This window comes from Rhinoderma darwinii, chromosome 11 (genome assembly GCF_050947455.1).
Source record: "Rhinoderma darwinii isolate aRhiDar2 chromosome 11, aRhiDar2.hap1, whole genome shotgun sequence".
In the NCBI taxonomy this organism is placed as follows: domain Eukaryota; kingdom Metazoa; phylum Chordata; class Amphibia; order Anura; family Rhinodermatidae; genus Rhinoderma; species Rhinoderma darwinii.
In genome coordinates this window covers 40,181,953-40,206,506 of record NC_134697.1, presented here as the reverse complement: position 1 = coordinate 40,206,506, position 24,554 = coordinate 40,181,953, and the positions used below count along the sequence as shown (strand labels likewise).

The following is a 24,554-nucleotide window of genomic DNA, read 5'->3' as shown; positions in this document are numbered from 1 at the left end:
ATGAAATAATATACAAGCTGGAGTCTAATATACAGTTAGGAAGCAGACTAACACTTTCTGAACCAATATCAATAAATGTATTCATTCAACAGACAAGAGGGATTTGGCTCAAAAGTAAGGACTATTCCTCCAACAGAGGGACACTCGGGAGGTGGGCACCATTCATACGGGAAGCTGAGAACTTGGCTTGCACCCTTCCCTGACTGCTGTGAGCAGCATTACAGACTATCCTACAAATTCAGGAGGGGGGGGGGGCACAAATTCACTTTTCATACAGGCAGCAAGTATGTACCAATTTACCTTAGATGTATTGATATGTCAATTCTTTACTGTATAATAAATTCCAAGTAATGCAAATTATTAATGAGGATCACTGTAGGGAATGTCCTCCGTTAAATAGCAATGTAGAGAAAATCTGGTAGCTAAGGTCAGGACTGCACATCGACTTATGAATAAACTAACACAATTACGCAATATTACCAGCGCGATATCGTGCCTATAGAGAATGTGTACATGCAAATCACAAAGTTTTTCTGATTCATGTTCTTTTAATCATTCCTGGCATTATGATTTTTTTTCTTTTCCCCTCTTCCTTATTATACCATGCATTTTTTTGCAACAATTTATATACATATAAATGCGTTTTAGCCACAACTGTAAGCCAAAAAAAAAAACCCCAAAAAACATCCACCTAAAATTGTGATCAATAGTGCATTCTGTTCACTTATTAATTTCATATAAAAAGCAAGAATCTGAAGTGGATATGGTCTGTGCAGGCAGGAACAGGTTAAAGGTTGATATTTACCTTTGACATTTCACAACTGCTGCTGAAATGCTAAATTTATTTTTCCTGTTGCTGTTCTGGAATAAGTGTAAATCAGATTCTTTGTCTTGAAAACATATGAGAGTGAAGATGTAGTCAAGTGTAATAAACCCCCTCTGTGACTTACAGAAACTAGGGCAGGGTAATAACTCTTCTGCCAATAACTTGTTTGGAGAGTCTTGAATCTATGGATCATACAGTGTGCTCTGCTATATAAAATGTTCATGTAGATAATGTTACACTGTTGTTCTTGCCTGATGTGAAATGTCACTCTGCGGACCGTAATATAGAAAACCTTCATATTCAAATAAATACTCCCCTCGCTTTTGTGCAGATTACAGCTCGGAGGCAATGGAAACATATTTACGATGAATTGGGTGGAAATCCAGGGAGTACCAGTGCAGCCACCTGTACTCGGAGGCATTATGAAAGGTAAGTGTTGTGTTATTTGCCATGTGTCGAAACTAGAACCTGATGTTTATATATGAAAGCTGACAATAAATTTTACTATAAGTACAAATTCTAACAATCATCCAAGGAAAAGAGATGGTTTCATAAAGTGAAAATATTTATTAATATTTATGTATATGTTTATGGGAACGATAACTCAGCAGTTTCAAGTTTCAGTAGTTCCCACTTTCAATATGATCGACATGGGATCAGAGACTTGACGTGAACTCAAATGCAAAATTCTTGACCGGGCCCCCCACTTTCCATGTGGTCATACGCCATTTATAATACTGGAACGTTCTAATGTGTATTGGCCTACAAGTCCACTTGTATCTATCTACTTAGCATCTGAGTTGTTTGAGGTTGGTTTACGATAGCACTTAATGTAATTATTTTATCCATATTGTGGAAAAACTTTACGGCAAGTATGTAAATGCGTTGTGGTTGACCGACCGCATTATTGGGGCCTTCGATGTGGGCCTGGACTCTACCAGAGAGATGCATATTACATCTAATGTCCCCATTTGCAGCAAAGATGTGTCAAGGCATTCCTGGTCATAGTCCACTATTCTCCATAGAGGATACACAACCTATTTTCAGGCGTAAACGAGGCGTATTATGCCTCGTTTTACGCCTGAAAATAGGGCTACAATACGTCGGCAAACATCTGCCCATTCATTTGAATGGGTTTGCCGACGTATTGTGCAGACAACCTGTAATTTACTCAATTGAACTCAATGAAGCACGGCTCAAGATTTACGAGCGTCTCAGACGGCTCGCAAAATGCGAGGAGGAGCATTTACGTGTGAAACGAGGCAGCTGTTAACAGTCTGTCTATTCACACGTAAATGCCTCTCATCGTGTGAACATACCCTAAGGAAGTGAGCACGCTCAGCCCACCAATCAAACATTTATGGCAAATGTGCTGTAATTGTACATAGTGGATATGTAAACAGGGCAACTAGCAAACACTCTTTCATCGGCTAATCGTATTGTTTATGCAGCAATACATATTATTGTAGTCGGCAGCACAGGGAGATGTGCTGCTGACATGATGAAATGTGTGGGGACGAATGATCGTAGTAACCATCGCTCGTCTCCATACATAACCAATCATTGCTCCTTGTGAGTGCCGAGCTGACTCGTTGATCGGCGCTCGTTTTCACAGCCCACATCGGGCCGTGTAATAGGACCTTAAGAGCAGCAGTGGAGCTCCCAGGTCTCCAGCTGACCGCCACTGATAATAATGAAATGTATTAAAGGGGTGTTGCAGGATTTTAAACTGTTTATCTTAAGCACCTTATACACTTACACTCTCGGCCGGTGCATCGAGCGCCGATCAACGAGACATCGTTGATCGGCGTTCGCTTGCTCTTGTCACAGGGAGCTATGGATGGGGACGAGCGGTTGTTACTTTGATCGCTCATCCCCATACTTAATCATGTCGGCAGCGCGTCTCCCTGTTTACTCAGGGAGATGCGCTGCCGACAACGATAAACTTTTACTGTTTTAAAACGTTACGACCAGCAGATGATCGAGTTTGCTTGTTCATCTGCTGATCGCTGCCCTGTTTACACAGGGCAATTATCGGCAACATGCGTTATATCAACACTCGTCTGCCCGATAATCGCCCAGTGTAAAACCCCCCTTAGAATAGGCCATCAAAATATGATCAGCAGGACAAATGGGCAGCGGTGCGTGCTGAAATGTGGCGCCCCCCCCCCCCCCCTTAACTTCAGTGTCTTTCATAGCAAAGTCCATATGCATGTAGCTGTGTCTGGTACTGCACCAATGTAAAATCCCTAAAAACTTTTTTAAAGTACAGCTTGTATTAAATATTGTTCAATTTCTTTCACCAAAATGTGCAAATTTAGGAAACTTACATTTTGAGAGTGTATTCAACTTTAGAGTGGCATTTCCAATTCATGTGGGTACTATGATATTAAACACTATAAATCAGGTTTAGGCAACTTATTGTATGTACATCAATACACTAAATTATATCGCCATACGTAAATATAGCCAATTTACTTGTTTATTTGTTGGTAACAGACACTGGACATTGAAGTTTTTTTTGCCTGTTGTACATTTTATATCGTTTGTTAATTTATATCCATCTATATATCTATAGTATAAGGCGGAATGCAGACTTGCATATTACGTGATATTTTGACGCTCGTATTTGCGTACGGCAAATCCGCAGAGTAATACGGTACAATCAAAGTAAATGAGATTTCAAAAAATCTCATGTACACGCTGCGTTTTTTTCTGCATGTAAATTGACCTGCGGTGAGCATTTTAAATCCGCAGCATGTCAGTTTATCCTACATTTCTGTTTGCGAAATTGTATCTGACTAGTTCTAAAAAAAAACGCAAGAAAACCCGCAGCATGAAAATGCACCCATTTACGCATCAAAATATCAAAGCCGCACCTAAAAGCGTAATTTAAAAACACACGATTAGGTGCGGTTTTTACCTGCAAATTTCCTGTTTTCCTACGGTTTTGATGCGTATGTTCCGCAAATGACGCAATGTGTGCATGTAGCCTTATAGGAAATAATTGCATCTTTATGACGGATGAATTGTGCCCATTGCAGATGATGCTATGCAGGTAAACTGTTAGGACATTAACAAAACAGAAGCTTTTCGTAGCATTTATTTTGTTGAATTGGGACAACAGATTTTATGTTTACTGGATTGTAACCCCCCCCCCCCCCCTCCAGGCTTCAGATTCAAGACATTTGGCATTTGCTCTTATGAGGTCTTTTAATGTGCATTTTTAATGCACAATGACTATTAGATTTAATTACATACAGACCTAAAGGGTAATATTTCAGGATGTGAAAGGAAAAAATATAATGTAATGCAGGTACCTCCTAGTACTGAAGGGATCTAGTTTCACTGTTTGAATACAGCGCTACAATTCATTGCAAATGTTCTGTCCCTTTGAACACACATCTTCTGTTTTACACATTTTACACATCGTGTAACATACATTAATTTTTTTAAGTAGTAAAAAGTGTCTTTTCTATGAAAATCTCTGCAATTTTCTCAATTTCTCACCTCTTGTTGGAAGAATCATATGCCAAATGGTTTAACTTACTGGAATTATTCTTCAGACATGGAAAACAATGCCTTGGATGAGTAACTAAATGATTTCCTTAAATATGTTTGCGATTAAAGCATTTATGCAGCTTTACGTATTAAAATGACCCACTTTGTAATTAATTGTACAGAAAAAATGTAAGCACATTGTCTTCAATTTCCTAATTCTCTCATGATCCAGTAAAGTACATTACAGGACTGTAAAACAGCATTGCGGTGCCACGATGTAAACAGTCTGGTGCTTCTATCTGACATTTAAATCAATCGACAATTTCTTAATGAAAATATAATTGCTTTGAACGGGTCATTAAAAGTAAATTAATGCCTGACCACATCCTTAGGAATAATAAGCATGTGACTTCTAAACCTATAAAATTAGAATTTAAACAGATATCCATTTCTCCTTGAGTGAAAGCAGCTGGAACATTCAAGAATGTAATGAAGACATAAGACGCGTATTTATAGTATGAGATGGGCCAAAATGACAAAGGGCAAGCATGTACTGTAGGTTAAATAAGTATTTGCCCTGTGCAATGTTGCCTGCATCGGAAATGAGTGGTCGATGGTATGTCAAGCACTTATATACACCGGTCTAAATACCATACGGCACTAAGTCCAAATGTACAGTTATGGTGGATGCTTTTTATAAAATTGTAAATGTCTAAACTATATTAATAAATTCAAAGATGAATCCAAGCAGACATGTGAATTCATATTCCGCACCCGCCAACTTATCCCACATTATAAGGCCGGATTCACATGAGCGTGTTCAGTCCGTGATATACGGTCCGCAGGTCGGCCGCATTTCCCGGACTGAGCACACTGCAGGGAGCTGGGCTCTTATCGTCATCTATGACGCTAGGAGTCCCTCCCTCCCCGCGGAACTACTGCCCCGTACTGAAAACATGTTTTCAGTATGTGACAGTTTTCCCGCAGCGAGGCAGTGACTTCTAGCGTCATAGATGACGATGACGATAAGAGCCCAGCTCCCTGCAGTGTGCTCAGTCCGGGAAATGCGGCCGACCTGCGGACCGTATATCACGGACTGAACACGCTCGTGTGAATCCGGCCTAACAGTGTTCTTCAATCCCCAACCCCAAGCAACCTCTAGTGTGTGTGTTTTTTTTAATCCAGCTTTTCTCCGCCATTTTTACTGCAGAAATCAATACCTGCAGGCAGTACATCTGGTCACTATAAGCCCCACGATGTCTTGCCAAAGCATCATATAGATAGGTGTGACCTGACCATATCTAGCAGATATTACAAATTATGAGCAGGACATCTCTTAACCGTCCAATTTTTTTGTAGGATTGTCCCACGAAAGAGACCTCAAAGGGGGCTTATTCAACTATATCGTAAGTGGGTTTTTCTGGTATGTTATATGGGCATTTCTGAACAGGTTGGGTGCTTCTGGTAGGTTTTTTGGACATTACTGGACAGATCGGGGGTGGGATTTGAAGAGGTCTTCAAATGGGTATTCAAATTTTGGGAGGTACGCTCCCAGAAAATAGCCAACTACAGGTGGAAGACAGGACTGGGGCAATATAGAGAGTAACAGGGCAGTATCCTTACACCATAAACATGAAACATCTGGGAGATTCAGTGACAATAGCAAAATACACGTAGTTATACAGATTTGCAGTTGTTACCTAGCACATTTCTGGATTGTTGCTATGAAATAGCCCAGGCACAATCTGCCTAATATTTTCTTAATTAGAAACCTACAAGAGGCAGCAGTGGCATTAGACGACATCATGACAAGTGAGAAATTGTTTTCACCAGAGTTTCCCTTTAAAGAAGAATTCCACCTTTACTTATTTTCTGATATCTCATAGAATCATCTCAAGAACATCAATAAGGGTCTGCGGGCTGGGATTCCCACATCCAATGACCTGTCTGAAGATAACTTAAGGTGCAATTCTTCTTTTACTTAGGCTTTGTTTTGGGTTGTCCATCCTGCAATTCTTTCAACAAGTTACCATGAAGCATAAAGGCCCTTTTACACTGCCCGATAAGCGGCCGGTGCAGCGAGCGCCAATCAACGAAACATCGTTGATTGGCGCTCATTTGCTCCGGTCACACGGAGCTATGGATGGGGACGAGCGGTCGTTACTCCAATCGCTCGTCCCCATATATTATTATCGTGTTGGCAGCGCATCCCCCTGTTTACACCGGGAGATGTGCTGCCAACAACGATAATATTTCACTTTTTTAAAACGATACGACCAGCAGATGATCGAGCATTTGCTCGTTCATCTGCTGATCATTCCCCTGTTTACACTGGTCAATTATCGGCAACGAGAGTTCCTAGAACGCTCATCTGCCCGATAATCGTCCAGGGTAAAACCCCCTTAACAATGTGCAACTGCAGCTACTTGGTGACCAGAGCATATAACGCAATGCATTAGTAGGTGACCTTTAAGAAGTGCGCTGCTGTACTCTGCCCTGTTATTCTCTATATTGCCCCAGTCTAATGGTAGAGAGGTAAATGTATAAATGGTATCTCTACATTATATTTATATCATTCGCTTGCTTGCTTCGGTCCATTTTTACCAGTCTTTCTTTGCCAGCTATACTTATTTATGAGTTATAAGAGTTGGGGGTTGTTGGATATTGATGCGTAAGGATCTGTAGTTAATAATTAAGGGTATATTCACTGTCAGTTCCTAAGGCGGCATTGACTCTCCATAATGGCAGTACTGTACAAACTACTGATGGTTTGTGACAACCCCAGCAATATGCGTTCCAGGAGACGTGCAGACTGTGAGATATGTGTTAATTGTAATTGCTTCTTAATTCAGTGGGTTACACAGATACTTAAAGTCTGTAATTATAGAATTTTCATTGTCATACGGTCGTATACAACCTAATATTTTCATTAGAACAAGCTGCAGTGTAGATTTTAACACCTTTAAAAGATATGCATTTGCTTTTCAAACTGTGGCGGATGGGTTGATGTAAATGACATTTTCTATGAACAAGTCATTTCTACCCTGTGTGAGTGTTGTGGAGAAGATGTCAATTTAGTGCTTCACTGCCAGTAGGTATTGCAATTTGTATAGGCTTCTGTGTCCTGCTGTGAGTCTGAACATCTTTTGTCTATGAGATATTAAATCACCAATGCAACATTATGATTTATAGTTGCTATTACATTTTCTTTTGTTTGGTATGGTTCAAAAGGTATTTTAAAATAGTTTTAGGTTCTGCTTTTTGTCCCGTATATTGGTTTAGTAAAATGACCACATTTTGCCCTTTTAAGAGAATCCACAGTAAATTATCGATTTATGTTGCTGACTTATTGTTACATTTACACAAAATTGTATAGTGGAATTTAGCAACACGTTTCTAGAATAGGCAGGTGTTCCACTAGGGAAGCTACTCCTCCATATTTTGGTGCCATTTTTAAGCCTATGGATATGAAGTTTTTGTGTTTTGTGAGCGGACTTCCCTGGACATTGGTGGTGTTGTAATTGCTACTTAAAATTGGTATATGTAGGTCATTTCAAGGTGAGCGATTAGGGTGAGTGATTAATGCTATGTTTAACCAATAGGAGCTAGCAGGTTTGGATTGCTTGGGAATGTCGGGTCACGGTAACCTGCAGGTCGCAATGCGGCCACATTTACCTTAATTCTGTGTGATGCACGCAAGGGCGCACAGCGATCTTTGTCTGTGTGAACTGTGTATAATCACTGTCTTATTCATGCATTTCCAAGCCGAATAACAAAGCAGTGGGAAAGTTCTATGAAAAGATGCTCCAGAATTGTTACTTATTATTGAGGAGGTGACAGGATATAGGTTAGAACACATAGAACCAGTCCCATTATAGGACTTACCAAATCATCATAAACCTTATAGCCCTCAAAAGTCAATTTAATTATTATTTTAAATTGTATTTTCTTAAGAAAACATGGGAGTAAATTTAGTGTTCTTCACAATATCTGGAAGTATGAAGGCCATATTATATTTTGATACTTTACATTTGCTGGAATAGTGACCCTCCGTAGTCCAAGACGGACAGAAGGGAGAATTTAGGCAATACACGCCTTACAACAATAGAGACATTTTAGTTTACCTTAGTTTATCCTGTAAATAATAGCTAACTAAGCAAAATTAGTTGAATGGGAAGTGTTAATACATATGAATACATTCTGAGAAAAAACATTCAAGGCCGGAAGTGGTTAATGTCCAATTTGATTTTCTTTCTTGAGCTGTTAAATGATGTCATCATTCATGTCATCAACTTAATCATTCCATTATCTAAATATGTATTTTGTTGAGGCTTAAATAATGAGATTCTTATTCCACTTAACCAGCATGCATCAACCGAGTGTGTAAAACAAAAAAGTGCTTTATTGTAACCCAAGTACTTAAGCATCTGACCTTTCAGCCATAAAGCAGTCACACATTCTTAACCAAACTATCTAGTTATTAGGAAGTCCTTTGGAAAGGTCACTTTCAAGCATTAGATACTATTCAAGAGAGAATCAAAAACTGATAAAAATGCAGCTCACAATATTTTGCAGATCTTTGGATTTTTTTTAAATTAAATTAAGAGTTGTAATATTTTATTTTAAATGTCTAAATGTTGAAATCACCCATTAAATTATATTAAAGGCATGCATAGTAAGATACTGTAGAATTGTTTAAAGATAACATATCCTTAAAGGGGTTTTCAAAGAAAGACCTGCTATTAGGGTATATGGAAGTCACAGTGAGGGGTCCCCTTCAGACTCCAGCCATATGTTACACGGATGCCCGTTTCTTTGAAGAATTGCCATGTACTACATTAAAATGTGTGGCTGGACAGCTTCCTTTCAAAATGGAGTTGTCTTGTTGAGTTTGAGTCAACTTCCATTTTTTTCTTTATTTTTTTGTGCCCACCATTCATATAGACTGCTTATTGCTGATAATCAGTAGTTGTGCCCTGATGTTTGAGTGTTTGTATAATATGGAGTAATCTCCCAACTTTTACATATCTTGTTTGCCCGTGGTCGCACAGTGCAGAGGTCTCGAGGGTTATTCTAGTTACCTTTAGAGTGTGAAACTTAGACGGTTTTGTCATAATCCATTTGATCACATGTATAAATTACCAGGTTTAGTACCAGGCACTATTTAACTATTGCGTGATAAAAATGGCTAAACAGCTATAACTTTTTTTATTTGTTGTGCTAGCAGTGATTTTTGCAATTTTTTTTCGTGATTAATGCAGGTTTTGTTTCTTATTAATTTTTATACACCTACTTTTTTCTGTTTTACCATTTTTAGGCTTACATGCTTTTTTTTTATACTTTTTTACATTTTAGTTCATTTTTTTCTGATAATATAGTATTACCCTAACATAGTCTTCTTATTTGTGATTGTCATTGTCTACCGTAAATTTTGATATACTCCATGTCTATTTTAGGGTACTTGGGTCAGGGCTAGCGTTACAACAATGATTGGTGGGGGGAGTGTTTTTTTGGTGGGGTATTTAATGTGACAATTTTATTGAATTTCTTATTTTTTTTTAACTTTTGTTTTTTATTATTATGGACTGTCACTCAGAGGTCAGAAAAGACCTTTGGGGGACTTTATTATTTCATTCTTTTTTTTTCACACTATATACACTACCGTTCAAAAGTTTGGGGTCACCCAGACAATTTTGTGTTTTCCATGAAAACTCACACTTATATTTATCAAATGAGTTGCAAAATGACTAGAAAATATAGTCAAGACATTGACAAGGTTAGAAATAATGATTTTTATTTCAAATAATAATTTTCTCCTTCAAACTTTGCATTCGTCAAAGAATGCTCCATTTGCAGCAATTACAGAATTGCAGACCTTTGGCATTCTAGCTGTTAATTTGCTGAGGTAATCGGGAGAAATTTCACCCCATGCTTCCAGAAGGCCCTCCCACAAGTTGGATTGGCTTGATGGGCACTTCTTGCATACCATACGGTCAAGCTGCTCCCACAACAGCTCTATGGGGTTGAGATCTGGTGACTGCGCTGGCCACTCCATTACAGATAGAATACCAGCTGCCTGCTTCTTCCCTAAATAGTTCTTGCATAATTTGGAGGTGTGCTTTGGGTCATTGTCCTGTTGTAGGATGAAATTCGCTTCAATCAAGCGCTGTCCACAGGGTATGGCATGGCGTTGCAAAATGGAGTGATAGACTTCCTTATTCAAAATCCCTTTTACCTTGTACAAATCTCCCACTTTACCAGAACCAAAGCAACCCCAGACCATCACATTACCTCCCCCATGCTTGACAGATGGCGTCAGACACTCTTCCAGAATCTTTTCAGTTGTTCTGCGTCTCACAAATGTTCTTCTGTGTGATCCAAACACCTCAAACTTTGATTCCTCTGTCCATAACACTTTTTTCCAATCTTCCTCTGTCCAATGTCTGTGTGCTTTTGCCCATATTAATCTTTTCCTTTTATTAGCCAGTCTCAGATATTACTTTTTCTTTGCCACTCTGCCCTGAAGGCCAGCATCCCGGAGTCGCCTCTTCACTGTAGACATTGATACTGGCGTTTTGCGGGTACTATTTAATGAAGCTGCCAGTTGAGGACCTGTGAGGCGTCTATTTCTCAAACTAGAGACTCTAATGTACTTGTCTTGTTGCTCAGTTGTGCAGCGGGGCCTCCCACTTCTCTTTCTACTCTGGTTAGAGCCTGTGTGTGCTGTCCTCTGAAGGGAGTAGTACACACCGTTGTAGGAAATCTTCAGTTTCTTGGCAATTTCTCGCATGGAATAGCCTTCATTTCTAAGAACAAGAATAGACTGTCGAGTTTCACATTAAAGCTCTCTTTCTCTAGCCATTTTGAGAGTTTAATCGAACCCACAAATGTAATGCTCCAGATTCTCAAGTAGCTCAAAGGAAGGTCAGTTTTATAGCTCCTCTAAACAGCAAAACTGTTTACAGCGGTGCTAACATAATTGCACAAGGGTTTTCAAGTGTTTTCTAATCATCCATTAGCCTTCTAACACAGTTAGCAAACACAATGTACCATTAGAACACTGGAGTGATGGTTGCTGGAAATGGGCCACTATACACTTATATAGATATTGCATTAAAAACCAGACGTTTGCAGCTAGAATAGTCATTTAGCACATTAACAATGTATAGAGTGTATTTCTGATTAATTTAATGTTATCTTCATTGAAAAAAACTGTGCTTTTCTTGCAAAAATAAGGAAATTTCTAAGTGACCCTAAACTTTTGAACGGTAGTGTACTTTTTCACTGTAACTAGCGCCGCACAGTAGCCCCGGTTACAGAATAAATTGGCCCTGTTATAGTGACTATTGTCACTGTTTGGCCTGTGCTGGGTCTAGTTAGACCTAGCAGCAGCCTTCTTATACCAGCATTCCGGCGATCATGTGACCAATCACAGTACTGGGACCAATAGTTGCCGCTGCCTCTATTCTGTACATAGTCCTGATTGAGTGTTGTGTACGTGAGTACAGAGAAGACAAACGTGGTTAATACTGCTCCTGTCTTCTCTCCCGTGTCCCTGGCAGTCCCTGACTGCCGGGCACCCAACATTCAGCTGCCCATTCGCTCGGGCAGAAAGCTTAAACCCGTGTTGTGTGTGTGTGTGTATATATATATATATATATATATATATATATATATACTCAGTGGGCGGTCCTCAACTGGTTGAGGAGGTTGATATAATATAATGCTAATGCTTGACACAACCACATCTAATGAATTTAAACAACTTAAACAAGTTCCATTTGAAATAAATTTGCTAGTAGTGGATGGTTTGAGAAACATAGGTTTGGCCTAAACTCTACATTATATACCAAGCCCCGAATAATGACTTTGCTTACGTTTTATAAATCTTGAATAATATTTTAGGGGGTTTTTAAAAACAAAAAGGATGACTTCAGAATAGCATAATATAAAAAAGGTTAGCAACAGTCTATGTAGATTAAAGGGGTTGTTAAATACAGCATTAAAACAAATCGGTTTCAAAATCTACAACAGATGTTCATCCAAATTACTTTTATGGCAGAGACAAGGAAAAAGAATAAAGTGTGTGTTATTGACATTGAACTATGTTTACTAAGTCGAGCTCCATCCTGTAACACCACACATTGTCATGATACAGATAGGGACATTACAATGATTGCCACTTGTAATAAATCACATATAGATTGTTACAGCCACTGTTTTTAAAGAGATACTCAGCCTTTAATATGTCTTTATGTACTTTTGTTGGATGCAGTCTAGATTATTATCAGCCCATGATCACTACTTTATCTCACATATCTCCAGTTCAGATTTCTACTTTAGGCTAATTGCTCCTTTAAAATATATCATCTAGATACCACTAGATATATCATCTAGATACCACTCTCTATTGTCTAAGGCTACATTCAGATGAACGTAGCCAACCTCTGACATTAAAAACTACAGTTTTTCAAGTCCGAGGTGCACCGGTGTGGGACGCTTTATCACGCACTAGAGTCTATGGAAAGATGCATGAAGCACAAAAAAAATAGGACATGTCCTATTTTTTCACGGACCGTTCACACGCTCCGTTGAAACACCTGTCATGTGACCCACTGAGGTACATGAGTCCATGTGACAGATGTTGTTTTAACGGCCGTTACACAGACTACATATACACTCGTCTGAATGAGCCCTAAAGTTGTGGACAACCCATTAATCCATCTGAAAAGTTTTTGACAAATATTTGATACATAAAAAAATTAACAAAATTAATTTATTTTGCTACAATATAACAAGGTGACAATTCTTCTCCAATACTGTAGAGCAGACCTGTTAACATGAAATGGTTTTCGGACACAGCATCAAACCCCATGTGTTACCATTTAGGTTTATAGGAGCAATTCCCTTTGGATTTCAGTAGCAATGGTATCACATTTTATTTCTCAGAAACATCTGCAGATGAAACTCTTTGGCTACAGAATGTTTCTATACCATCCTATCATTGTTCAAAAATTAAACTGCATCAAGATTACGATTTACACACTCAACATATGCAATCTATTGACCTTATTATGTTGTTATTTTTCTACCTTCTTTTATAGTCTCTCCCTCCAATTACTGCTGCAATAGAAAAACATTACTTACCAGATCATCCAAAATTCAGACCGGGATTAGTTGGGACCAGAAGTGCTGGTGGTGCATATTAGGCTCTGTTCACACTAGTGTCATAGCTTCTGTTTACAATGGAAGCCATGACGCTGCGATGGATCAGAATAGATACTGACAGACCCCATTGACATTGGGGTTCTGGTATTTTTGATGGCAAGATTAGCGCTGTAGACTGCTGGCAAAAAGAAAGGAAAGCTTGGCAAAACCCTAATGTGCAGGTGAAGAGAGTCTTTATATGTTATGCCAGGCTTTTTACTTATTGTATGTGACAATTGAAGATCTTAACAAGAGTATGGTGTTGTTACTTGTGAGCCACATATTCTGCTAGTTAGCGGTGGCATGAACAGTTTCGGGCCACTGCATAGTGAACAACAAGGCCAAAAACATTTATGTATTAGGGAGGTTAAAAGCAGTGTTTCCCTTTATTAAATAAAGCAGGACTGGCCCCCACATATCTTTTCATATTAGACGTCATTGTTTTATTTCCTAAATACCACTGACTTGAACGTGCAAAACAAAAAATTATCTGTTTCGCAAGATTTTTGGGGATAAAAAAAATGCTTTATTCTAAACATGTCTGTTAGGAAACAGCGAGACATAAGAGCATAACAGTCTAAAAGCTTCTCTTCTGTATCAAAACAAGCAAAGCATGAAAGACTATCTTGACTGTTTGGAATTGCTCTCTAAACAGTGACCTCATATTTTAAGCATGTTCATCTGCTCACTTATGTAAAATATATCCGATATCATTCTCACACAAATGTTCACAACATTTTAAACACAATGAGACATATTTATCGATGCAATTACACGGGTATTTTGGTGTAATTGTACTGTAGAAAAAAAATAAAGGAAGCACAGGGTGAACGCCATATTTATGTAGCTACCCACCACTCTTCTGATACTTACGAATTTTCCATAAGTGTCTGAGAAAGGGGACGTAACCTGTGCAACTTGTTTACTAAAGATTTTAGAAAAGTATCAGTAAGTTACACCAGGTATAACTGTCATAGCTCGGTAACTGCGACTCTGTTCTCAATAGGCATACGTCATGTTGAGGAATCGGCATACACAAATTCCATACTAACAAAGTAAAGACTTTTGGTTTACATGTTTCTGATGGATTTATGATTTATGCCTCTCCAAAAAAATGTCCTTCAAATCTGTGCAGAAGAAAAATATTGTTTTAGAGGCTTGTTTTAAATCTCTGTTATTATAATTTCTAATACCAACTTCATAACTTAAGTGATGACTGAAATATTTATTTTTCATTTCGATTTTGTTGTCGCCCCTTATAAAACCATTACCTAATATATACCATACGATCTTCGTTTCTTATTTTAAACCAGTTGTTGCAATTTTCTGAAGTTTCACTTTTGAACTATTTCAATTCATTTGTAGAATTTTTGCCTTATTTTCTGTCCAATCCATTAAGTATAAATTATATTTAATTTAAATATTGAAATCCAAAAGTTAAAACTTCCACTTTTATAAACGTTTCACAGTTTAAATCTGCATAACAATTTGAATAACTTGCTTTGTTTTACAGTTTCTTTGTTTGCAAAGAGAATTAGTACATTTTGTGATACAAAATAATGCAGAAATCCAACTTGTAGAGTGTTTTTAGAGCAATGCTTCCTGGGAAAAAGTATGCAAAATAGCTTGCCTTGAAGAATGAAAAAAACGGTTTCTCTAGTGCCACCTATACGTGGCTATCCTGTTAGTCCATGTCCTGCCATTTAAAGAGCCTTTGAACTCAAACAACCAATCGGAACCCTACTCTGTAATAACGAGGAGCAGCATCTTTGAAACAGTGCGGTCTACAGATTGGTGTCTCTGGTTTGGCTGATAACCCAGGTTATGTTTCAAGGCACTTTAACTCCTTAATGACAAGTGACGGATATATATCCGTCACTCGAACCTTGTGGGTACTGCCACTGTACCCACGAGATCAGCAGCAGGTGCATGGCTCTTATACACAGCCAGGCTCCAGCCGCAACTGCGGGAATAAGAGAGTACTCAGATTGTGGCAGTTTAACCCGTTAGATGGCATGGTCCATAGCGACTACGGCATCTAAGTTGTTTGACACAGGACGGGAGCTCCCTCTGTCACCCCATCGGCATCCCCGCGACATAATCACCGGGTGCCGATAGGTTTCCATGGCAGCTGGGGCATAACAAAGGTCCTCAGGCCATCAGTAACTGCCTATTAGGTCATGCCATAGAATAAAGGAAACTTGTTATTTATCCCGCATAGTGAATGGCGTAAATTTAAAATGTGAAAAATAATACTGGCATAGCTGTTTATTTTCATTTCCCTACTAAAACAAAGTTAATAAAAGTTAATCAATCTATTATATGCATCCAAAAATGGGGCAACTGGAAAATACAACTCGCCCCGCAAAAAAAACAAGCCCTTATACGGCTATGTCAACCGAAAAATAAAAAAGTTATGACTCTTGGAATGCTGCATGGGAAAAACAAAAAATAATCCTTGGTCACAAAGGCCGAAAAATGTCTGGTCGTTAAGGGGTTAGAGATTGACTAACAGAGTAACAACCTATAGGTAACGCTAGAGATCGGAGGCGAGCTATTCTGTATACATTTTGTACATGTAGCAGTTTGCAAAATTCTGCTTGTGGCCTTTGGAAGCAGACACTGCTTTAGCTTCACACCATTGTCAGACATGTGACCTAAGTGTGTAACTTACCCTTATGCTCTTTCAATCCTCTGCTCTCTGGTAAGAGGAAATCAGTTGAATTCTGAATTAAATTTTCGAGTGAATGAAAAATAAAACAAAATCAGCCCACGATCAGTAAATTTACTTAATGTCATATACATTTCAGCTGTGGTATGTTTGTAAATGGCCCTTTAAAAGTGGAGTTAAAAGGAACACAAAACCTAGAAAAAAAATGCTAAAAGTAAACAGGAGATAAAGTTGTCCTTTCTGTTTGTCAGTATACAGGATCTTTAAGAAATCCTGCAGAGAACACAGAAGTAACTTTTCTGTTGATCTGTTCCATTTTTAGCTAATGAATGGCATAGGGGTGGAGCTTAGTAAAGGGGGTAGAGCTTAATGATCTCTGGGTCCTACTACAGACAGGGCAGAGGGGGGAAGCTCCTGCAACAGCCAGTTGCCTTACAGACAGACACAGGATTGGGAGGAGAAGGAGGGTGGATTGACTGATCTCCTGGAATACATATAGAAGATATTTTATGAATATTTTTTATGTTCAGCATCCTTTTAAATCGTAATATTTTTTAATGGTTCATTATAAAAGTGCAGCCTACTCAAATATATTCTGTGTTAAAAAGGAAATCCTGGTTTTTATTATGCATTCCAAAACTTCAAGCTGAAACAAGATTTAAATTATAGAAAAACATGGTTGTAATCTGTAACTTTCAAAATTACCATAAAGAAAAGGACAGGGAAGAAAAATACATCACCCAGACAGAAATGTGATGCTGTAGCCTGATATATTTTCCACACATCCTGAGTAGCTTGTCTCAGCAAAACATGCCTCTATAAGCTGCTGTAAGTGCACGTCATGGAACCCTGACTACATTCATGTCCTGGAACCTGTGGAAAGTTGTAGAATAGAAGATGCAAATGCAACAAATCTATTTACTCAATGGGTTTTACTGAAACATTCAATGACTCTGTTGTCTGGCAATGTTCAGACACAAGATTCGTAATATATTAACTCAGACATAACAGCGGTAATGCCATGACATAACACAAATTTTGTGTCACATTTAAAATGTTTCATCTAACTTTACTAGCACAAACCTGAGAATCCAAAAGGTGGTGTAGAGTGGGTGCACTACAGGTTGATCTTCACGTTGCCATCACACATGTGACCTACCAGCTTAGTTCTAATTGTGTAGAGCAACATGAGTAAAGCCAAATATTTACACAATTACTGATCTATTAATGTAGATTTGGATGTGGAATATTGTTGAAAATTTAGTTTAAAAAAATGGTTCCAAATGTAAACATCTTGTCTTAGGCTTTGTTCACATCTGCGCCATGGCTTCCATATTAACGGAGCCAAGACAGCTATGAAGAATCAGTTTTGAAAAATATTCTATTGAATCCTGACAGATCTCATTCACTGTCAGTGATGAGACTATGGAACCCCCTGCCACAGGATGTTATGATGGTTGATTCATTGAGCAAGTTCAAGAAGGGCCTGGAGGAGTTTCTTGAAAAATATAATATTACAAGTTATGAGTACTAGATTCTGGAGATTGGACATTGATCAACAGACTTATTCTGGTTGCCATATTTGGAGTCTGGGAAGAATTTTTTCCCTAATGGAGAAATTGGCATCAACCTCATGGGGGGGGGGGGGGGGTTACCTTACCCTGGATCAACACTGTAGGATTGTAGGTTGGACTTGATGGACCTGTGTCTTTTTTCAACCTTATCAACTACAGTGCATTCGGGATGTCTTCAGACCCTTTGTCTTTTTTTAACATTTTTGTTATTTTGAGGCCTTGTGCTAAAATATATTTTGTTTTTTACTTTTTCCCCACTATATAACTTATAAAGGGGGGATTTCCGGTTTCCCTTGAGGTTGAGTCTTTTATGGAAAGTACTGTATAGAGCTACTAACTGCACTATTCTTGCAGTCAAAAAGAAATGGTAAGCAGATGGTAAGGAGACTAGCGAATTTTTTTTGTTTGCTATGGATTACATAGTCTTCAGAAAGTCTTCCAAAATTGAATGGGAAGAAACGGCCCAAAATAAGCCTTCCATTTTTTTAGAATGTTCCAAATAAAATAAAATATTAAAAACAGTGTTAAAAAAAAAAAAAAAGTTAACATAACTGGTATAGCCGCGTAAAAAAAAAACAAAAAAAAAATAAACTTTTTGGGTCACCTTAGCTCTCCAAAAAATGTAATAAAAAGTGATCCAAAAGTCACATGTACCCCAAAATGGTATTGGTGAGAACTACAGCTCGCCCTGCTAAATTTAAAGAGGCTCTGTCACCAGATTTTGCAACCCCTATCTGCTATTGCAGCAGATCGGCGCTGCAATGTAGATTACAGTAACGTTTTTATTTTTAAAAAACGAGCATTTTTGGCCAAGTTATGACCATTTTTGTATTTATGTAAATGAGGCTTGCAAAAGTCCAAGTGGGTGTGTTTAAAAGTAAAAGTCCAAGTGGGCGTGTATTATGTGCGTACATCGGGGCGTTTTTAATACTTTTACTAGCTGGGCGTTCTGATGAGAAGTATCATCCACTTCTCTTCAGAACGCCCAGCTTCTGGCAGTGGAGACACAGCCGTGTTCTCGAGAGATCACGCTGTGTCGTCACTCACAGGTCCTGCATCGTGTCAGACGAGCGAGGACACATCGGCACCAGAGGCTACAGTTGATTCTGCAGCAGCATCGGCGTTAGCAGGTAAGTCGATGTAACTACTTACCTGCAAACGCTGATGCTGCTAAATTGATGGAAAAATAAAAAAAGTTTTGGCTCTCAGAATATGGCGACGCAAAACCTTTTTTTTTTTTTTTTTAGCAAATAGTTTTATTTTTTTAAAAGTTGTAAAACATAAAACAAAACATAATTTTGGTATAATCGTATCAACCTGTAGAATAAGGTGAATGGCGTTTTTACCACCGATGGACGTTGTAAAAACAAAACCCCCCAAAAAATGGCGTAATTGCGGTTTTTTTTCACCCCACAAATAATTTTTTGTCAGCTTCCCAGTACATTATGCGGTACAATAAATGGTGCCATGAAAACCTACAACTTGTCCCGCAAAAATCAAGCCCTCGTATGGCTATGTCGACGAAGACATAAAAAAGTTATGGCTTTTGGAAGGCGGGGTGGAAAAAACGAAAATGAAAAAACTCAAATTGGCCTGGTCTTCAATGGGTTAAGGTTTATTGTCCCTGAGTCTTCACCATTGACACGGAGTAACTTTACTCTCATGCATACCATTGCACAATCAGCTTTACAATTATGGGAGTAACAGATGCTAACAAAGCATCTATTGAAAAAGGGAAACAATTTGAAAAAAAAATACAAAACTCAGATGACAGGAGAATGGGATTAATATGCATTAAAAATCATGACATACGTTCAGAAGATACGATCAATTATGTTCTGGATTCTAAAGTTTCACACCCCCCCCCCCCTTCCATTTAACAAGTTGCCAGTGTATGGTGTATAGGATAAACACAGACATTTGATGCTTTAATCTTTCTGGATCAGTTTGAAAGGAGTCGCACTCCCCTCATAAATTACCCCATTCTACTGCAAATATTCTGATGACCTGATACAAGTTCTTATTGTCCTATGTGCAAATACAGGAGTCATGGCAATGAATACAATAGGTGCTCTATTCTCATTTAAAACGATAGAATTAGTCCATCCCGGTAGATGCTAGTACTTATAGGTTCAAGGTGACTTCTTATGGACTATTTGGATGATTTTATGAATGTATTCTTTAACCCCATAGTGACCATCCTATTTTAGGCATTAATCCCTTTAGGACGCAGCCTGTTTTGACCTTGTGGACACAGATGATTTTTTTCAAATCTGACGTGTCGCTTTATGTGGTAATAATTTTGGAATGTTTTTGCCTATCCAAGCGATTCTGAGATTGTTTTCTTGTGACATATTGTACTTTGTTACTGAAAAAAATTGTCGATATTTATTTGTGAAAAACTTGTAAAACAGATAATACCACACAAAATAGTTACTATTTCACATTTCCCATTTGTCTATTTTGTTTGCATAGTGTTTTTTCCCCACGTCTTTTTATTTTTCTAGGACCTTACAAGGCTTAGAACTTTAGCAGCAATTTCTCACATTTTCAAGAAAATTTCAAAAGGCTATTTTTTCAGGGACCAGTTCAGTTGTGAAGTGGCTTTAGGGACCTTATATATTAGAAAGTCCCCATAAATCAACCCATTTTGAAAACTGCACTCCTCAAAGTATTCAAAATAGCATTCAGAAAGTATTTTAACCTTTTAGGCGTTTCACAGGAATTAAGGCAAAGTAGAGGTGAAACGTACAAGTTATTAATTTTTTTGCCGAAATTCATTTGTAATAAAACATTTTCTGTAACAAAGAAGGTTTTACCAGAGAAACACAACTCAATATTTATTGCCCAGATTCTGCGGTTTTTAGAAATATCCCACATGTGGCCCTAGTGCCCTAATGGACCAAAGCAGCGGCCTCAGAACAAAGTAGCACCTAGTGGATTTTGGGGCCTCCTTTTTTTAGGAATATATTTTAGGCACCATGACAGGTTTGAAGAGGGCTTATGTCTAAACAGTCGAAACCCCCCAAAAGTGACCCCATTTTGGAAACTACACCCCTCAAGGCGTTTTTCTAGGGGTATAGTTTGCATTTTGAACCCACAGGTTTTTTTTGCAGAATTTAGTGGAATTAGTCTGTGAAGATGAAAATCTACTTTTTTTTTGCTAAAACATAGAATTTTGTCATTTTTACAAGGAATAAAGGAGAAAAAGCACCCCAACATTTGTAAAGCAATTTGTCCCGATTATGGCAATACCCCAAATGTGGTCATAAACTTATGTTTGAACCCACAGTAGAGTTTAGAAGGGAAGGAGCGCCTTTTGAATTTTGGAGCGCAGATTTTGCTGGAATGGTTTTCGATGCCATGTCTCGTTTTCAACGCCCAGTGGAAACCCCCCAAAAGTGACCCAATTTTGGAAACTACACCCCTCAAGGAATTTTTCTCGGGGTACAGTTAGCATTTTGACCCCACAAGTTTTTTGTGGAATTGGGCCGTGAAAATTAATATTAACTTTTTTGTCCACTAAAATGTTGAATTTTTAAATTTTTACAAGGGATAAAAGAGAAAGCATTTGTAAAGCAATTTCTCCCGAGTATGGCAATATGTGGTCATAAATGGGTTTTTATTAGAAATTAATTAACCCTTTCAGGACTGATCCTTTTCTGCTTTTTCATTTTCCACTCCCCGCCTTCCAAGGCCATAACTTTTTTAATTTTTCCATCAATAGAGTTGTGCGACGGCTTCTTTTTTGTGGGAGGAGTTGTGGCTTCTATTGACCCCATTTAAAGTACCATATAATGGGAAACTGAAAAAACAATTTTTTGCGGGCTGAAATTGGAAAAAACTGTGATTCCTCCATTGTTTTTTGGGTTTTGATTTTACGTCTTTCACCGTGCAGTAAAAATGATAACTCAACTTTATTCTGCGTCTCAATACAATTACAGTGATACCAAATTTATATATATATATTTTTTTATATTTGACTACTTTTACAATGAAAAGACTATTTGTTTTAAAAAAAGAAATAGTTTTGTATTAACACATTCTGAGAGCCATAACTTTTTAATTTGATCGCTTTAATAATACATTGCAATAATTCTGTATTGCAATGTATTATTGGCTCTCAGTGTAAGGGGAGATACAGACGAACGTTGCGTTTTTGCGCGCGCAAACAACGCGGCGTTTTGCGCGCGCAAAAACCATTTGACAGCTGCGTGCGTCATCCGTGTCTGATGCGCGGCTGCGTGATTTTCGCGCAGCCGCCATCATAGAGATGAGGCTAGTCGACGGCCGTCACTGTCCAAGGTGCTGAAAGAGCTAACTCTTTCAGCACCCTCGACAGTGAATGCCGAACACATCCTATCGAAAAACCTGTTGAAAAAAAAGAAAAAGTTTGTACTTACCGAGAACTTCCCGGCCGTTGCCTTGGTGACGCGTCCTTGTTGACGCGCCTCTCGACATCGGGCCCCACCTCCCTGGATGACGCGCCAGTCCATGTGACCGCTGCAGCCTGTGCTTGGCCTGTGATTGGCTGGAGCTGTCACTTGGACTGAATTGTCATCCCGGGAGGTCAGACTGGAGGAAGAAGCCGGGAGTTAGCAGTAAGTCAGAACTTCGTTTTTTTTTCTACAGGTTCATGTATATTGGGATCGGAAGTCACTGTCCATGGTGCTGAAACAGTTTAACTCTTTCAGCACCATGGACAGTGACTATCTCCTGACGTCGCGTACCGATAATTTTTTTGCCGGGTTCGGCCAAAACGAGTTCGGCCGAACCCGGTGAAGTTCGGTTCGCTTGTCCGGCTTCGCTCATCGCAAAGACACTCCGTTTGGATGGTCGGAAACAGAAAAGCACATTCATCCTTTTGACAGCTGGTGCGCTGTTTCAGTCGGTTCGCACGGAAGTGCTTCCGTGCAACCTGCGTGGTTTTCACGCACCCATTGACTTCAATTGGTGCGTGATGCGCGAAATACGCAGAGTTATTGAACCTGTCGCGCTTTTTGCGCAGCAGACAAACGTTGCGCAAAAAGCACGGACTGTCTGTACTGCCCCATAGACTTGTATTGGTCCATGCGTGCCGCGTGAAAACCACGCGGCCCGCACGGACCGAATACACGCTCGTGTGAATCCCCCCTAAAACTGACAGGCATCTGTTAGGTCATGCCTCTGGCATGGTCTAACAAGCATTAACTAGAGGCAGACCTGGGGGCCTTTGTTAGGCCCCCGACTGCCATAGAAGCCATCAGCACCCTGTGATTGCATCGTGGGGTGCCGGAGGGGTGAGAAAGGGAATCCCCTCCCTCCAAAACCAGTTAGATGCGGCGCTTGCTATTGAGCGCTGCATCTAAGGGGTTAAACGGGCAGCTTTCAATCCACCTGCTCGAGCAGCGCTGCTCCAAGCCTCCGGTAGCTGAGAGCAGGGAGATTTAACTGCTCCCGGTGGTGCTGTTTTATTCTGATGTAGCGCCGTGAAAAGGCGTATGCATCAGACTAAAGCCCGTTAGTGGCCACCGTGAAAAGGCGTATTGGCAGTGACTAACGGGTTAAAGGGTTTGTCCATTATTAGAAAATAATTATTAGAAAGCCACTTTTGTCCTCGGGCCGTGTATGGTATTAAAGCTCGTCCTCATTCTAGTGAATGAGGCCAAAGCAGCCTTTTTTTCTAATTACGATCAACGCCTTTGATACTGGATTTGTTTTCTTAAGATCTTCCTCACATTAAGAAACCTGTGTCAGTTATGCTTAAGCTACATGTTGAACCCTGCGACCCATGTGCACTTGCAAAGAGCTATCAAGGGGCCCAATTATTAATATGCATTTAGTCTATTCATTTATAAACCGCAGTGTTTCCCAATCAGGGTTACCAGGAATCCGACAGGAACCCCACCCCCCCCCCCTCCCTCCCTCCTACACAAAGCTTTTTTTGAGGTAGAAATGGCAGCAGTTGTTCCTCAGGGATGTAATCATTGTTCAGGGGTACTATTCTGGTCATATAATTGGGAATTGGTGATATGAAGTACAGAGCTAACCTATTCTATACCATCGTCCAGAGTATATATTCACATCAGTCCTTGTCTCTGGTGGGACCTACGATCTAATTTTCCCATATCATAGACTCGCACAATAAATAATGATAATAAATAAAGTGTTGGAGCAAATCAAATGACCAAAAGGAAAGCCATACAAGCGCTGGAAGAACCAGATGCATGCAGATGTCGCCCCATGTCAAAATAGACCAGTGGACCCAAGTGCTGCAAAGCAAGAATGGCAACTACTTTGCCAGCATGTACAGTGTATGTGCCTCAGTGTAGTCATAGTGTGAGGGCTCCGGAGAATTTCCACATGGAACAAATTAAATCAATGGACAGGCTGATCCCACCCATGTGCCCACAACTCCATGTAAATCATCAGTTTCTCCAGTACATGTATTTACTGGATGTAAAGTATGATAAAGTACATTATGTTTTATGGTAAGATATGACATATTTTCAAAAGTTTTACAGCTTGTTTAAGATTAGGATGTGAACCAGGATCTTAGAGACATTGCAAGCCAAAATTATATTTACAAATAGTAATCAATCATGCAGAACCAGGAGTTACCTTGATAGGTATAAAAACCTTAGGGATTGTCCAGTATTGGACAATGGGATATGCTTTTTTTTTTAGGAACCGTGCTACATCTGTATTTTGGCTGTTTCTTGTAATGCAGCTCATTCTCATTTAAGCGATTGCTACCATACCCGACCTCACGGGCAGACGTGGCACTGTCTCGGGT

The 24,554-nt window shown here is 39.1% G+C and overlaps 1 protein-coding gene across 3 annotated transcripts in view; it reads left to right on the top strand.

The window, feature by feature from the left end:
* Positions 1-24,554, top strand: part of ARID5B (AT-rich interaction domain 5B) — a 261,942-nt gene that overhangs the window by 208,667 nt on the left and 28,721 nt on the right. For all 3 annotated transcript variants that reach the window (XM_075841143.1, XM_075841142.1, XM_075841144.1), the window contains one exon: positions 1,158-1,255. In XM_075841143.1, coding sequence (XP_075697258.1) covers positions 1,158-1,255 — 98 coding nt within the window. The remainder of the gene's footprint in view (positions 1-1,157; positions 1,256-24,554) is intronic.